The sequence below is a fragment of the Oncorhynchus tshawytscha genome, linkage group LG03 (assembly GCF_018296145.1).
Source record: "Oncorhynchus tshawytscha isolate Ot180627B linkage group LG03, Otsh_v2.0, whole genome shotgun sequence".
In the NCBI taxonomy this organism is placed as follows: Eukaryota; Metazoa; Chordata; class Actinopteri; order Salmoniformes; family Salmonidae; genus Oncorhynchus; species Oncorhynchus tshawytscha.
The window spans coordinates 28,153,645-28,170,094 of record NC_056431.1 but is presented as its reverse complement, the minus strand read 5'-3'; the positions used below and the strand labels follow the sequence as shown (position 1 = coordinate 28,170,094).

General features: G+C 43.2%; 1 protein-coding gene across 2 annotated transcripts in view; it reads left to right on the top strand.

Moving 5' to 3' along the window:
- Positions 1-6,146, top strand: part of LOC112232560 (inhibitor of Bruton tyrosine kinase) — a 36,686-nt gene extending 30,540 nt beyond the window's left edge. For both annotated transcript variants that reach the window (XM_024399608.2, XM_042313592.1), the window contains 2 exons: positions 4,655-4,787; positions 5,074-6,146. In XM_024399608.2, the coding sequence (XP_024255376.2) occupies positions 4,655-4,787; positions 5,074-5,199 (259 nt within the window). In that variant the 3' untranslated portion in view covers positions 5,200-6,146. The remainder of the gene's footprint in view (positions 1-4,654; positions 4,788-5,073) is intronic.
- Positions 6,147-16,450: the final 10,304 nt, after the last annotated feature.

Genomic DNA, 16,450 nt, shown 5'->3' with positions numbered 1-16,450 from the left:
GGCAAAAAACCCACCATCACTGGACCAGACAGGACTGGAAAAAAGTGCTCTTCACTGACAAGTCTCGGTTTTGTCTCACCAGGGGTGATGGTCGGATTTGCATTTATCGTTGAAGGCATGAGCGTTACACCTCGGCCTGTACTCTGGAGCGGGATCGAGGTGGAGGGTCCGTCATGGTCTGGGGCGGTTTGTCACAGCTTCATTGGACTGAGCTTGTCATTGCATGCAATCTCAACGCTGTGCATTACAGGGAAGACATCCTCCTCCCTCATGTGGTACCCTTCCTGCAGGCTCATCGTGACATGACCCTCCGGCATGACAATGCCACAAGCTACTGCTCATTCTGTGTGCGATTTCCTGCAAGACAGGAATATCAGTGTTCTCCCATGGCCAGCGAAGAACCAGGATCTCAGTCCCATTGAGCACGTCTGGGACCTGTTGGATCGGAGGGTGAGGGTTAGGGCCATTCCCCCCAGAAATGTCCAGGAACTTGCAGGTGCCTTGGTTGAACAGTGGGGTAACCTCTCACAGCAAGAACTGGCAAATCTGGTGCAGTCCATGAGGAGGAGGTGCTCTGCAGTACTTAATGCAGCTGGTGGCCACACCAGATACAGACTGTTACTTTTGATTTTTGACCCCCCCCCCTGTTAGTCACATGTCTGTCGAACTTGTTCAGTTTCTCATTTGTTGAAACTTGTTATGTTCATACAAATATTTACACATGATAAGTTTGCTGAAAGTAAACGCAGTTGACAGTGTGGGGACGTTTATTATTTTGCTATGTATGTAGTCAGCAAACAATTAGCTACATTTTATTAACTAGTGGCTAACAAGATTTAGACCCAACTTGCAAAGAAAATACAAACTAGCTGTTTGCAGATGTAAGAAACACAAACTAATATTGTAGTACTAGAACGCTAGGGGAATTTATATTAAGATTCGAAGTGAAAACCACATCCTTGTCAACATTGTTGCATGTGCTGCATGCAGACTGAACGCAAGTGTCTTGTGGTTGAGGAATAACACATGAGCTCCTTGAGTGACAGGTGGGGCTAGGTCTGTGTGGGTATCAGCATGGAGAGAGACCGGAGACTAACTCGAGCAGCGAAGTAAACTATAAAAATGTATAACACACGGCCTATCACATTTTCTAAAAACGCAACTTTCAAATACCGTTAAAGAATTTAATGTACAATTCAATACCGGTATATGGTCAAATACGGTGTACCACCCAGCCCTATGTTCCTGTGAAGCAATTGTAATGACAGTCCACCACAACATACCCAAGAGTTTCCTGATTAGTTAGGGGTAGTCTGTTTTTTAATTTCATTGTGTTTTAAGATCAGGGGATTTCGTCAATGGTTGGAAGGGGAATTTGGCTTCTTGGGTTAATGTTGTCTGAGGTTCCAACAGTAACCAAGTGGGGCGGGGCTTAGTGAAGGGTCAATGTACTGAACGGGAAGCCGCTGGCTGAAGCAGGATGTAACTCATTGCTCGGGCTGTGGGGCCACCAGGCTGATGGTCACAATGACCTTTTCACTTCCCATTCAACAAGACTGACATGTCTAGTGAACTACTCCCTGGTTGGAACAGATCATATGATCAGCCCTCCCCACCCCCAATCCTAACCTTAACTATTTATTAGTGGGGAAAATTCTGAACTGACCCAAGATCAGCATCTCGGGGCAACTTCACCATGCACACCTCAGACACCAGCTGGATTGGTAGAGCTTTAGATGCCGAAAGAGCTGAATATTTGCCTGGTCCCAGATCTTTGTTTGTGTGAAGATTTAAAAAAAATAACCACAGGAGTTGGCAAGACAGCACAAAACGAGACCAGGGTAACTGAATACTGCGTACTCCTGATTTGAAACGACAGTAAACGATGCGATTTCAGCGTAATAGATTTTGGGGTGTTTTTACATAACGTTTGGAAGAGATTGTTCATGTGCTGTGTCCTATAACGTTGACATCTACATGAACACATAATATGGGCGGAGGTGTTTTAGGAATGCTTGTGAAAACATTGTGGATGTTTTCACTTAAACTTTGGTAGCAATGTTTTTTTTGAATTGTGACATCTCTCAAATCATATCAGGCCACCGAATTACAGGTGTGTGCGCTTGTGTGACCCAAGGGTGTCAAACTCTGTTTTTGCAGAAGCTCTTGACTTTTGCTTGCTTCCTCTTCTATCAGAGTCATTCGGGGACTCTGTCTTCCAGACATAGATCTTTTCTCACTGCCCAGAGCCAAGATGGATTAAAGACCACAGACTGGGAACGCTCTCTTTCCGGTCTGTGACGTCCGCTCCCACTCTGTGCAGTCTCTAATGGCACCCTATTCCGTATGTAGTGCACTACATTTGGGCTCCCGAGTGGCGCAGCATCTCAGGGCAAGAGGTGTCACTACAGTCCCTGGTTCGAATACAGGCTGTATCACATCCGGCTGTAATAGGGTGACCCAGCATTGTCCGGGTTTGGCCGTCATTGTTAATAAGAATTTGTTCTGACTTGCGTCATTGTATAAAGGAGTATATATATATATATATATATATATATATATATATATATATATATATATATATATATATATATATATATATATATATATATATATATATATATATATATATATACACACACACACACAGTTGAAGTTTACATACACCTTTGCCAAATACATTTTATTTAAAATTCCCTGTCTTAGGTCAGTTAGGATCACCACTTTATTTTAAGAATGTGAAATGTCAGAATAATAGTAGTGATTTTATTTCAGCTTTTATTTCTTTCATCACATTCCCAGTAGGTCAGAAGTTTACATGCACTCAACTAGTATTTGGTAGCATTGCCTTTAAATGGTTTAACTTGGTTCAAATGTTTTGGGTGGCCTTCCACAAGCTTCCCACCACAAGTTGGGTGAATTTTCCTCCTGACAGCTGGAGTAACTGAGTCAGGTTTGTAGGCCTCCTTGCTCGCACATGTTTTTTAACACATTTTTGCCATCTATTTTATGAAGTGCACCAGTCCCTCCTGCAGCAAAGCCCCCCACAACATGATGCTGCCACCCCCATGCTTCACGGTTGGGTTGGTGTTCTTCGGCTTGCAAGCCTCCCCCTTTTTCCTCCAAACATAACGATGGTCTTTATGGCCAAACAGTTCTATTTTTGTTTCATCAGACCAGAGGACATTTCTCCAATAAGTACGATATTTGTCCCTATGTGCAATTGCAAACCGTAGTCTGGCTTTTTTTATGGCGGTTTTGGAGCAGTGGCTTCTTCCTTGCTGAGGGGCCTTTCAGGTTATTTCGATATAGGACTCGTTTTACTGTGGATATAGATACTTTTGTACCTGTTTCCTCCAGCATCTTCACAAGGTCCTTTTGCTGCTGTTCTGGGATTAATTTGCACTTTTCGCATCAAAGTACGTTCATCTCTAGGAGACAGAACAGCGGTATGACTGCAGCGTGGTCCTATGGTGTTTATACTTGCGTACTATTGTTTGTACAGATGAACGTGGTACCTTCAGGCGTTTGGAAATTGCTCCCAAGGATGAACCAGACTTATGGAGGTCTACAATTCAATTTCTAAGGTCTTGGCTGATTTTGATTTTCCCATGATGTCAAGCAAAGAGGCACTGGGTTTGAAGGTAGGCCTTGAAATACATCCACAGGTACAACTCCAATTGACTCAAATGATGGCAATTAGCTTATCAGAAGCTTCCTAAAGCCATGACATCATTTTCTGGAATTTTACAAGCTTTTTAAAGGCACACTCACCTTAGTGTATGTAAACTACTGACCCGATTGGAATTGTGATACAGTGAATTATAAGTGAAATAATCTGTCTGTAAACAATTGTTGGAAAATGACTTGTCATGCAGAAAGTAGATGTCCTAACCGACTTGCCAAAACTGTAGTTTGTTAACAAGAATTTTGTTTAGTGGTTGAAACACTTGACACAATTCGTTGATGTAAACTTCTGACTTCAACTGTATGTTTGACCATAGCCCACAGGACTCTGGTCAAAAGTAGTTCACCATATAGAGAAAATGGTGTGATTTGGGATGTAACCTGGTAGTGGGCCCTGAGTATGAATCAGCCAGTGAGTCTGTGGTGTAGTGATGGCTTCTGTTCCTAATCGGCATTTGAGATGACTTCCATGTCACAAGTGATCACTCAGAACAGGAAGTAGGATCCAGTTTCTAATCTACTCCTCATGCTTATGGATGAGCACGGAGGGAGGGAGATTTCAGGGCTGGGGAAAAGTGTAATATCCATATTTGTAGTGTTTAAGTCAACATTATTTGTCAATGTTTTCACTATTGCCTTACAGGGACGATCAGCATTTCATTGTTGTTTTCTTTCGCGCACACACACACACACACACACACACTGTCAGTTGGAATTCACACACCCCTTGTCCTCTTGGGTAGCCTGTGGTCATCCTTGGTCACATAGGATATATCCAGTTCAGATCTCTCTCTCTCTGGTTCTCTGTCTCAGATCAGTGTCAGAATTGTTACAGGATGTACCTAACACATGTCACCCTGTCCCAACCTTGAAAAAAACCCTGAAGAACCACAGGGGGGGAACAATTGTTTGAGGGGGAGAATGTTCAACCTGTCACAAACTGAAGGTCATTTTCTTTACTGACCAGCCCCTGGGTGCTGGGAGTGGCAGGCAGCCCCCCTACAGCCTCCATGGTAACCTTTGCTTCTATCGTGGAGGAGGAGAAACAGCAGGAGGCTGCACTGATCCGCAGCCGAGAGAAACTTCTGGCACTCATTCAGGTAACGTGTGTGTGTGTGTGTGTGTGTGTGTGCAGAAATTTGTAGCAGATGTTTATTTTGCACACTGTGCTTTTCCTTTCACTGAGCTTGTCAGTTCGAACTCACGTACTCAACATAATGATTCAGTACCTTGATAAATGTCTCTAAGAGGAAATCTGAAGGACTTAGTGTAGATCCCCCCCCCATCACCTCTGTCGAACTCATGTCTGTAGGACAGCTACCTTGACTTGGCTGTGGCTTTAAAGCACTCCAACTGTGTTTGTGTCTCCCGTCCCTCTCCTCGCAGATTGAGGAGGCAGCGATCCAAGAGCTTTTGTATCACTACGGCACCCGCAACAACCCCGACGAGATGATTGTGGTGGAGAGGTGTGTCCAGGGGCCCATCGCCATCCCCTTCTGGAACAAACACTGAGACGTCGCACATCACATACCCATCTCCTTATCCACCCGATGACCATATGTATCTCCTGTCAGTCATTGTTACGATATACCTCAGGCCTAGTTGTGCCAGTGGGCTGGGTCTGACGCAGGTCTTTTTATGCTTGACTCCTTAGGTTTGGTCATGGCTCTTCTTTTTTCGTGTTTACCTTTTTTTTGAGTGTGTCCCTGAGCAAGGAACAGTGGGTGAGAGAAATATTTTTTTGCACCTTGCCATCAAAACATGAGTAAAGGTACTCTTCCAAAAAGTTGCAGCTGTTTTAAAATATGTTAACAGTTAAGTAGTTGCCAAAGACAAAGTATGTAAGGAAATGGAGCTGTCCATACTACAAATTGGGTCCCAAACTACATTAACAAAGCAGGATTTGGTCTGTTTCAGCACTTTTTAGGTGAATAAGCTGTGCCAATTAGGAAAAGTACTATAGCACAAGTTCCTCTGAGAAGAACTAAGCCTAAAGCCAGGGCCTGGAGTTCAGAGGCCAGCTTGATCTGGTTGCTACCTAGTTCTACTTTATGAGTTGGGAAATGCGTTGTGTTCTGGATATATATTGTGTGATGCAGGGTAGTTGAATCATGGAAGGAGGTGGTCGGGAGTGACGGTGTCATGCAGCCTGCCGTTTTCTAATGTGAGCTAATTGTATATGAGTATTCGCTGGTTTCCCTTTATCAGAGTTATAGGGCAGGCTGTCGGGTTTGTGCCCTGCTTTCACCCTGACGATCCTCTGATGTGTACACACACACTAATAATTTCTACTTTCTGGCTGGTTGTATTTGAGTTGTTTTATTTTGTGTTCTGGAGCTGATGTGTTGGCTTGGTGACCCAGACCATGTAAACCCTGTCTTTTTCCATGCAGAACCCTTCGTTTGAGACTTTGGATGTGAGAAAATGGCATGCAATAAAACAACTCACCTGTCCAATGACTATGTTTCCTGGTTCTATTATTCTTTATTGTGGAATGGGTCTTATTATTTGTGCAATATTACAATAGGCCCATCTTGTGTTATGCGAAACAGAAGAGTGTGAATGTCCAAGGCTCATGATAGTCTGTCTAGTGTTGCTACAAGATTGGAGGCAATCGCCCTCCAACTCCCTGACCGATTCAGTGAGAGCTACATTTATCTCGATGGAAACAGTGCCTCTCTCCACTCTAACATCTGTGCTCTGCATAAATAAACAACAATTAAACACCTACCTGTGATAACCCTGCCATGGGAAGGGTGGTGATTTAATGGGTCCTAATAGTTCTATGTCGATACAGTATGACATCAGGAGTCCGCCAGAGACCTGAGTTCCTAGTCATTATTCCATTAAGCTCCATTAGTCAGGACGGAGATGATGCCGTTACACAGAAAGGCTCTCAGAAAAGAAAAAAGGCTCTGTCAGGTCGGAATGGTCCAGCTAGGTCACTGACAGCAGGTCACCTCCTGCTAAAAATGTTTACCTCCGATGTGACGTAAGTGTTTACCTCGGTAGACGTTTACCTCCTGCTAATGAGCGTGACATACTCCAGAGATGCTCACCACCTCTGAATTTAACTATATGAATGTGGATATCTCCTGAAATTCTCCTTGTTCATAGAATGTAACAGCTGAATTTCCATCTAATGGGGAAACTTTTTTATGTAACTTTTACAAATGAATTACTTGAGTTCCAACTTTGAGCATGTACAGTCGTGTCATCCCTGAGCGTTTTCATATCTGTGAAGCTGGAGTAAAATGCCTCTCAAAGCACTAAGCCAATCTCTCTTGCTCTCTCCTACCGCTGGCCAGAGCCACGATAGTGACATCTGCCCCCGCTGTTTTCAGTCTTTTTAAGGATGTGTCCCAGATGACACCCTATTTTCTAAGTAGTGCACTACTTTTGACCAGGGCTCTGGTCAAAAAGTAGTTTACTATTTAGGGAACAGGATGTGACTTGGGACATATCCTAGTAGTGGGGCCTGAATTGTAATCAGCCAGTGAGTCTGTGATGGGGTGTAGTTAAAAATAAATACAAAAACAGCCTGTATTTGAACCAGGGTCTGTAGTGATTCTTCTAGCACTGAGAAGAGCCTTAGACCGCTGCCATTAATAACTTGCGACATGGAAGTCTTCTCTTATCACTCAGAACAGGGAGTAGGTTCCAGGTCCTAGTCTACTCATGCTTATGGATGAGCACAGAGGGGAGGAGGGAGAGTGTTTTCTCTATTGCAGTACAGGGACCATCAGCGTTTCATCTTGAAGTTCGAGCCTTGAGTGTTTCCACATCTCTTCCCCCAATCGCACTCATTTATTTCACAGACAACACACACACACACTGCATGTCAGTTGTAATTCACCCACATTGTCCTCTTGGGTCGCCTTTGGTCATCCTTGGTTACCACTGTCACACAGCCTATATCCAGCTCAGACCTCCCTCTCTCTTGGTCTCTCTCACGGTCCTCTGTTCCTTAGTTTCCCCTTACCCAGAACAGCCACTGACGAAACCAAAGCCATCTAGTAATTTCCTTACAACCAGAGGGTAGGTGGTCAACAGTAGGTGGTTTGAGTAAAATAAATCTTGTTACAGGTCTGTGAGAGCCAGAAATCTTGCTTGTTTGTAGGTGACCAAATACTTATTTTCCACCATAATTTGCAAATAAATTAATTAAAAATCCTACAATGTGATTTTCTGGATTTTTTTTTCTAATTTTGTCTGTCATAGTTGAAGTGTACCTATGATGAAAATTATAGGCCTCATCTTTTTTATCCATGCATTTATTTTTTATTTACTTTTTTGCCCCACTGTATATGTTGAAGAGGGTGGGGCTCAAGCTGCATCCCTGTTCCACCCCACAGCCCTGAGAATAGAAATCTGTGTTTTTGCTAATTGGACGTCTTGTTTGTGTGCAATGATTTTATAATATGGTTTTCCCCCCAACACCGCTTTCCCTCAATTTATATAGCAGACCCTCATGCCAAATTGAGTCAAAAGCTTTTTTGAAATCAACAAAGCATGAGAAGACTTTGCTTTTGTTTTGGTTTATTTGTTTGTCAATTAGGGTGTGTGGTGTGAATGTGGCCTGTCGTACTGTAATTTGTTAAAAAGCCAATTTGACATTTGCTCAGGATATTGTTTTCCCTGAGGAAATGTAGGAGTCTGCTGTTAATTTTTCCCAAGGTTGCTGTTGATGCATATCCCACGGTAGTTATTGGGGGAGAATTTGTCTCCATTTATGTGGAATGTGGTATCGGTCCTTGCTTCCAAGTGTTGGGGATGATGCCAGAGCTGAGGATGGAATCTGTGGTCTGTTTATTTTATAATTTAATTTAGGATACCATCAAGGCTACAGGCCTTTTTAGGTTGAGTTTGTATTTTGTCCTGTAGTTCATTCAATGGAATTGGACAATCTAGTGGGTTCTGGTAGTCTTTAATAGCTGATTCTAAAATTGTGTAATTTATAATTTTTATGTTTTTGCTGCTTGTTAGTTATAGGGCCACAGATTGGATAAGTGGTTTATCCATACATCTCCATTTTGGATTGATGGCTCTTCATGTTGTTTAGTGTTTTCCAATTTTCACAGAAGTGGTTAGATTATATGGAATCTTCAATTACCTTGAGCTGATTTCTGACATACTATTCCTTTTTCTTTGTCTATTTCACTATTGTTTTAGTGTTTCACCACGGTGAAGGAATAGGTATTTTCTGGGTCTCTGTTACGGTGTTCTTGCGGTGAAGGAGAGGCGGACCAAAATGCAGCGTGGTAATTTTGATACATGTTTAATAAACAAATAAACACGAACAATACAAAATAAGAAACGTAACGCGAAAACCTAAACAGCCTATCTGGTGCAAACAAACACAGAGACAGGAACAATCACCCACGAAACACTCAAAGAATATGGCTGCCTAAATATGGTTCTCAATCAGAGAAAACGATAAACACCTGCCTCTGATTGAGAACGACTTCAGGCAACCATAGACTTTTCTAGATAACCCCACTATACCACAATCCCAATACCTACAAAAAAAAAACAAGACAAAACACACCACATAATTAACCCATGTCACACCCTGGCCTGACCAAAATAATAAAGAAAACACAAAATACTAAGACCAGGGCGTGACAGTCTCTGTGTGTTTGGTTGGAAAGGTTTCTAAATTTCTTTCTGCTTTTGCATTCTTCATCTACCCATTTGTCATTAATTTTCTTAGATTATCTGCTTGAATTTTTAAGATTTGATAGGGAAGCTGAAAGGTCAAATATGCTGTTTAGGCTTTATACTGCTAGGTTTACACCTTCATTATTGCAGTGAAACATTTTGTCCAGGAAGCTGCCTAAAAGGGGTTGATTTTGTTGATAAATGTGTTTTGTTTTTGGTAGGTTTCTACACTACTTTCCTTCCATCTATAGCATATTTTAATAGTATGCAATTTGTTTGGCTTTGAGGCCTCATGACTGAATAATGCTCTGTTAAAGTAGACTGATTTTGCTGTGACCCGATAGGGGTGTCAGTGGGCTGATTGAATGCTCTGAGACTGGGTTGAGGTCTGTGATAAAATAGTCTACAGTACTGCTGCCAAGCGATGAACTGTTGGTGTACCTATCGTAGGAGTCCCCCTCGAAGCCTACCATTGACCTAGCGAGAGACAGAACTACAGGAGTTGTGACCCGTTTTTGTTGGTGGTTTTGTAGTAGTTGTGTATAGGGGGGAGACAGGTGTGTGTGGGGGGCTGCTGCTGCTGCTGCTATCTGATTCAGAAGGGTTGGATTAAATGAGGAAGATACATTTCGGTTGAATACATTCAGTTGTGCGACTGACTAGGTATCCCCTTTCCCAAATGGGGGAGGGAATGCTGTCACCTCCAGGTAGGTGTTTGTTCCCCTGTGTGCTGAGAGTGTCTGGTTCTTGTCCAGTTCTGGTGTTTAGGTCGCCACAGACTAGTACATTTCCCTGGGTCTGGAAATGGTTGATCTCCCCCTCTAGGATGAAGAATCTGTCATCATTAAAGCATGGTGAGTCCATTGGGGGGGATATAGGAAGCACACAGGTGGACATTTTTTTTCTCCTCGGTTGACTTATTTCTAACCAGATGTAAAATGCTGCTGTTTTGAATAATTTAATGGAGTGAGTTAGATCTGATCTATAACAAATTAGCATACCCCCCTGACGCTTCCCTGTTTCACTCCTGGTAGTTTGGTGGATGGGACTACCAGCTCTCTGTAACCTACAGGGCAACCAGTGTGTTCATCTCCTCCATACCATGTTTCTCCATCTTCCATCTAGTCGGTTCCTAACCAGTGGGTAGGTGGTCCAACAGTTTGAGTAAAATGTCTCTCCCTCTCTCCCTGTGTTGTATTCTCTAGGCACAAAAACAGAAGGAAACTGGGAGATACTATCTACACTTGTTCAATAAGAAACTCTAGTTTTGTTTTCTGATGCACAACGTTCTGCTACCTTGTGCTCTCATAAATATGACCTTGATGGACGTGACATCCAGACTTTCTGGGAGCACAGTCCTCCCGTGGAGGGACAGACAGCATTTCTGTCCGTTTCTGCTCCATCCTGCAGATGGGAAACTCATAGTACCGTCGGTCACCCTCCAGGCCAACCAGAGAGGAGATACCGTACCTCAGGATTAATAAATCTATGGAAAAAGGGGAACATGCTATACGTTCCACGGAATACCATCTCCATCCATCCCACATTCCCAGTCTGTGATATGGAACTCCGATCCAACCCGGGGATGGAACATACCAGGCCAAGGCCAAGCTACACCCCCACCCACCTTTCACTTACTCAGTTGAATGAGACCTTAATCATCGTCCCTCCGTTTTAGAGCAGAATTTGAGGCTTGGTAGCAACTGTGCAGTCAGTCGTCATCTTCATCTTATTATTCATTTCAGCCCTACCTTATTGTGTGGGACTGGGATCCTCATTTTGGAAATGAATGGACATGAGGGTAAGGTGACGAGTAGAATAGGAGGAGGTATGCAGCCTTGTCTCGCATCACAATTGATCAACTATATTTCACAAGTGTTCACACCTACAGCAAGCCATGCTTCTGGGTTCAGAGTGAGAGCACATCATTTCTGGCCACACCAGACTCAAAAGCAGCAGGTCAATAAAAATGATTTTCTAATAGAACTCAACACAGAACATCCTATAATGCACTAATGATACTAGTAAGTCAAGTGGGCTGTGCGACTGGACTGAGTTAGTCTGTACTTTTGTCTCTGTCCCTAATTAGGGTGGCCTTTGACTATGTTGGCCCTCCTATAGGTATATGCTTAAATCACTGTTGAGACTGTCTAACAAGAATACAATTCAGTTTTACCTCTGACTCTGTGACATGTCACGTTCACTCTCTAGAGAGTGTCTTGACAGTCCGAGAATGTCCAAGAGTATCATAAGTTGTGACCTGTGTCAGAGTTATTCATACCCTACAGTCCTCACCTGTCCATTTGCTAAAGTCCCTTCCAGCAGTTTGTAATCTATCTTCATAGCCGTAGAGAGTGGTCAGCAGTCCCAATTCCACTTAGCGGTCATGGAGCCAGTTAAGCATGGATTACTTGACTGCTCCACAAACGTCAGCTCAGCTGGCTACTTTAGACCGTTAAGGTCTGTTCCCAAGACGAGCTCGCACAGAACGTGCCGTCCTGCCATCTTGGTTGCTGTCGGGTGACGTCTTTGACGCTCAATGAGGTTGGTGATTTATGATGGGCTAAAGCCACGTGCTACCTAGACCAGACCTAACATCCCGTCCTACTGGCGACCTGGCTGGACAACCAGGCTGCAGAAAATATACCTTTTTTTAGTTTCTGTTGCTAGGCGGCGGACAAACCAAGGGTTGACATGACATTCTTTGGTCAGTTGTAGGTTTGTTGTATCCAGTCTTTGTCCACTACCTTTGTGAGGAGCAAAACGCCTATCACTTCCTACCCACGACGTTCTTGAATTAACAGCTCAATTAAAATGTAAGAGATTAGGAAACTCCTGAAATACACCAAAGTTTGGAGGCTTTGCTATATTGGCCTAGCTGGGCCAGAGGTGCAGGTGTTGGGGTGATAGTGATGGTTGATGGCGTATGGTTGGACAAGAGAATGTAAGTCAGCCAACACAACACAGGGAGGGTGGAGGGTGAACCCACGCAGCACAGCACACCGGTCAGATCAAAGAGGGTCTGCTACGCCCATCCCTAAAATGCTTTAGCAGCTAGCGGTGTGCTTTCCTTCTCCGGTGTCACTGGACACCCTAGCTGCAGATCACAAACGGCCCATAATCAGGCCTATGAGACCTCCACTGGGACAGAGATGGGCCTCTCTATGTCCCCCTGAAACACGACCCCTACTGTTACCCCCAGCATGGCCCTGACAAAAGAAACCCAGATCAGTCTCACCATGCCCATACACACACGTGTGAATGTGCGCACACATACGGTTGAAGTCGGAAGTTTACATACACTTAGGTTGGAGTCATTAAAACTTGTTTTTCAACCACAACCACATTTCTTGTTTTAAAAAAAATATATATATATATATTTCACCTTTATTTAACCAGGTAGGCAAGTTGAGAACAAGTTCTCATTTACAATTGCAAACTATAACAAACTATAGTTTTGGCAAGACGGTTAGGACATCTACTTTGTGCATGACACAAGTCATTTTTCCAACAATTGTTAACAGACAGATTATTTCACTTATAATTCACTGTATTACAATTCCAGTGGGTCAGAAGTTTACATACACAAGTTGACTGTGCCTTTAAACAGCTTGGAAAATTCCAGAAAAATGATGTCCTGGCTTAATAAGCTTCTGATAGGCTAATTGACATCATTTGAGTCAATTGGAGGTGTACTTGTGGCTGTATTTGAAGGCCTACCTTCAAACGCGGTGCCTATTTGCTTGACATCATGGGAATATCCCCAAAAATTTGCCAAACCTCAGAAAAAAAAAATTGTAGACCTCCACAAGTCTGGTTCATCCTTGGGAGCAATTTCCAAACGCCTGAAGGTACCACGTTCATCTGTACAAACAATAGTACGCAAGTATAAACACCATGGGACCATGCAGCTGTCATACCGCTCAGGAAGGAGACGTGTTCTGTCTCCTAGAGATGAATGTACTTTGGTGCAAAAAGTGAAAATCAATCCCAGAACAACAACAAAGGACCTTGTGAAGATGCTGGAGGAAACAGGTACAAAAGTATCTATATCCACAGTAAAACAAGTCCTATATTGACATAACCTGAAGGGCCGCTCGGCAAGGAAGATGCCATTGCTCCAAAACCGCCATAAAAAAGCCAGACTACGATTTGCAACTGCACATGGGGACAAAAATCATACTTTTTGGATAAATGTCCTCTGGTCTGATGAAACTGTTTGGCCATAATGACCATCGTTATGTTTTGAGGAAAAGGGGGGATGCTTGCAAGCCGAAGAACACCATCCCAACCTTGAAGCACGGGGGTGGCAGCATCATGTTGTGGGGGTGCTTTGCTGCAGGAGGGACTGCTGCACTTCACAAAATAGATGGCATCACGAGAAAAATTATGTGGATATATTGAAGCAACATCTCAAGACATCAGTCAGGAAGTTAAAGCTTGGTTGCAAATGGGTCTTCCGAATGGACAATGGCCCCAAGCATACTTCCAAAGTTGTGGCTAAATGGCTTAAGGACAACAAAGTCAAGGTATTGGAGTGGCCATCACAAAGCCCTGACCTCAATCCCATAGAAAAGTTGTGGGCAGAACTGAAAAAGTGTGTGGGAGCAAGGAGGCCTACAAACCTGACTCGGTTACACCAGCTCTGTCAGGAGGAATGGGCCAAAATTATCCCAAGTTATTGTGGGAAGCTTGTGGAAGGCTACCCGAAACATTTGACCCAAGTTAAACAATTTAAAGGCAAAGCTACCAAATACTAATTGAGTGTATGTAAACTTCTGACCTACTGGGAATGTGATGAAAGAAATAAAAGCTGAAATAAAAAATAATTCTCTCTACTATTATTCTGAAATTTTTACATTCTTAAAATAAAGTGGTGATCCTAAGACAAGGAATTTTTACAAGGATTAAATATCAGGAATTGTGGAAAACTCAGTTTAAATGTATTTGGCTAAGGTGTATGTAAACTTCCGACTTCAACTGTAGATGCATGCATGCACACTCACACACAGTTACATGCACGCTGGAGAAGGGTGCAGTAGGAAACATCCATATTAAAGCAACTGCTGCTTTATTAGTTGCCAAGACCCTATCTCGCTAGGAGTCAAAAGACGTTGACTGAGAAAAGCTGGAAATCCCATTCCATCCGGCAGTTTCTGATCCACACCCAAAACTAACTGTGCCGTCAGCGCCGGGAATATCACTCCGGCAGGACAAACTAATGTGACCCACCTGGAATTCCAGTTATCTTAGGCAGGGGGAAGGGGGAGATGGAGGAGTAGGAGAAGATTTCAACGGCATTTGAGAGGAACGAGAGGGGAGGACACAGATGACTTAAAACCCTGCAGAAGTGCAGGTATACGTCTTTAGGAATTGTTATAAGCGTATAGGCTTTCATAATGGCTCATTCTAAGATGTATAGTACAATTACGTGGGAAATATTTATTTGACTCAAAATGCATGGTATTTCGTCAGAATCATTATGAGAAGACGTTATTAAGGACTCGTGCATGCGTGTGACATATCTTACGTTGCGTTATAACCGCCTCATTATACCTGCAGGCTTTAAGTAAAGTGCTACAGAACAAACCTTAAGCTCTTTATCCCCACAAAATGCATTGCCCACGCAACTTCTAAGATAATGTACTTCGCAACTTTGAAAAATGCATCTTGCATCACCATCAGTTGTACTTGCAGATAACGTGCAAGAGTTCCCGTAATGGTCTCACTACAAGAGCTCTACACAAAAATCTATAATCTAAGGTAGTTCATGTTATTCACATCTCAAACGTCAACTGCCAAGAGGAAACGGATTAGCCTAGATGTTTGTCAGTGGTTTCCACACAACTTCACAGGCAACGAGAGGAGATAAAAATGCATGCTGCCGAAAGGAGTGGTCAACTTATGAAATTACTCTTCTTTTTTTTGCACATTTGCCTCCACTAATCAATTGCTTAGAAATGTAGAACGATAGAATAACGTGGCATTATGGAAAGGGGGTGAAGACCACATATTTAGTGAAGGAAATGTGTTAAACCACATGAAATAAAACTTTTCCATCTCTATGACCTATTCCAGATATCTTAGTTTGGCATCTGTAGAACGTTCCAGAGCGATTGTGACAACGTATGTGTATGAACCAATATTTTTAGCATTTGCTATAGGCCTAAGTCCCCACTCCCATCTAATCAGTGCTTTGGTACTCCTTCACTCGTGTTAGAGCATAATAACCGGTGCTTCCATCCCCTCCTGTTAAAGTGAGGTCAGATGAGAGAGGTCAGACCGGCTCGAATGATCTTAATGAGATAGAAATTCTCATCATGCCGCTAGAGGACCCTGGACCTCCATGGCCCTCTGGGTAATCCACATACTGACACCACAACCCATGCATCTCATCCAGCACATTAAAATAGGTCTAACTAGAAGACACACGAGTGCACTCTCCCCGGAACCGCATCGCCAAAATTTGAGCCCTGCTCCTCTATCCAACTCATTAGCGTAATGTGTTCATGTGTCGCTCCTCTCCATATGATCTGAGGAATTAGCTAGCGAGCTGTCCTGCTCGACTAAAGGGACTCTCGCTCACAATTAAGAATGTGTTTAGTTAGCCATTGTATTTTGTTTTCAAAACATTATGTTTCGGACGTCAATGGCCTTCAGTAGTTGTTGTTGGATGTGGACGATGCAGACGACTAAGACATTAGATTCTAAGTCCCCCGACCGACCGTCTGTCTCTAACTCTAAAGATGAGCTCGAAGGGGAGATGACGTGGCAGTCCGAGGGGATGCGACTCTTCACAGTGCATCGATCCAATGGTTCCTGTCAGCTGGTTGGCACAGTGAAAACCCCAGCTTCTCTCCTTAGTTTATTGGACCGAACCGTCCAGATCATTTTTTTTATGGACACTGGAGCCAGGCTCTCTGTAACTGTAAAAGATCGGTTTTACGAGGGAGAGAGCCAACAGTCACAGTTGAGAATATTTAGTTTACGTTGAATGGACTAAATCGTTTTTGGTATCTTTTAATTGCCACTGCATTAGACTAAACATAGGTGATTTGATGATGTGGAAGTTGAAATGGTGGTGGAATGAATAGTGGAGGCA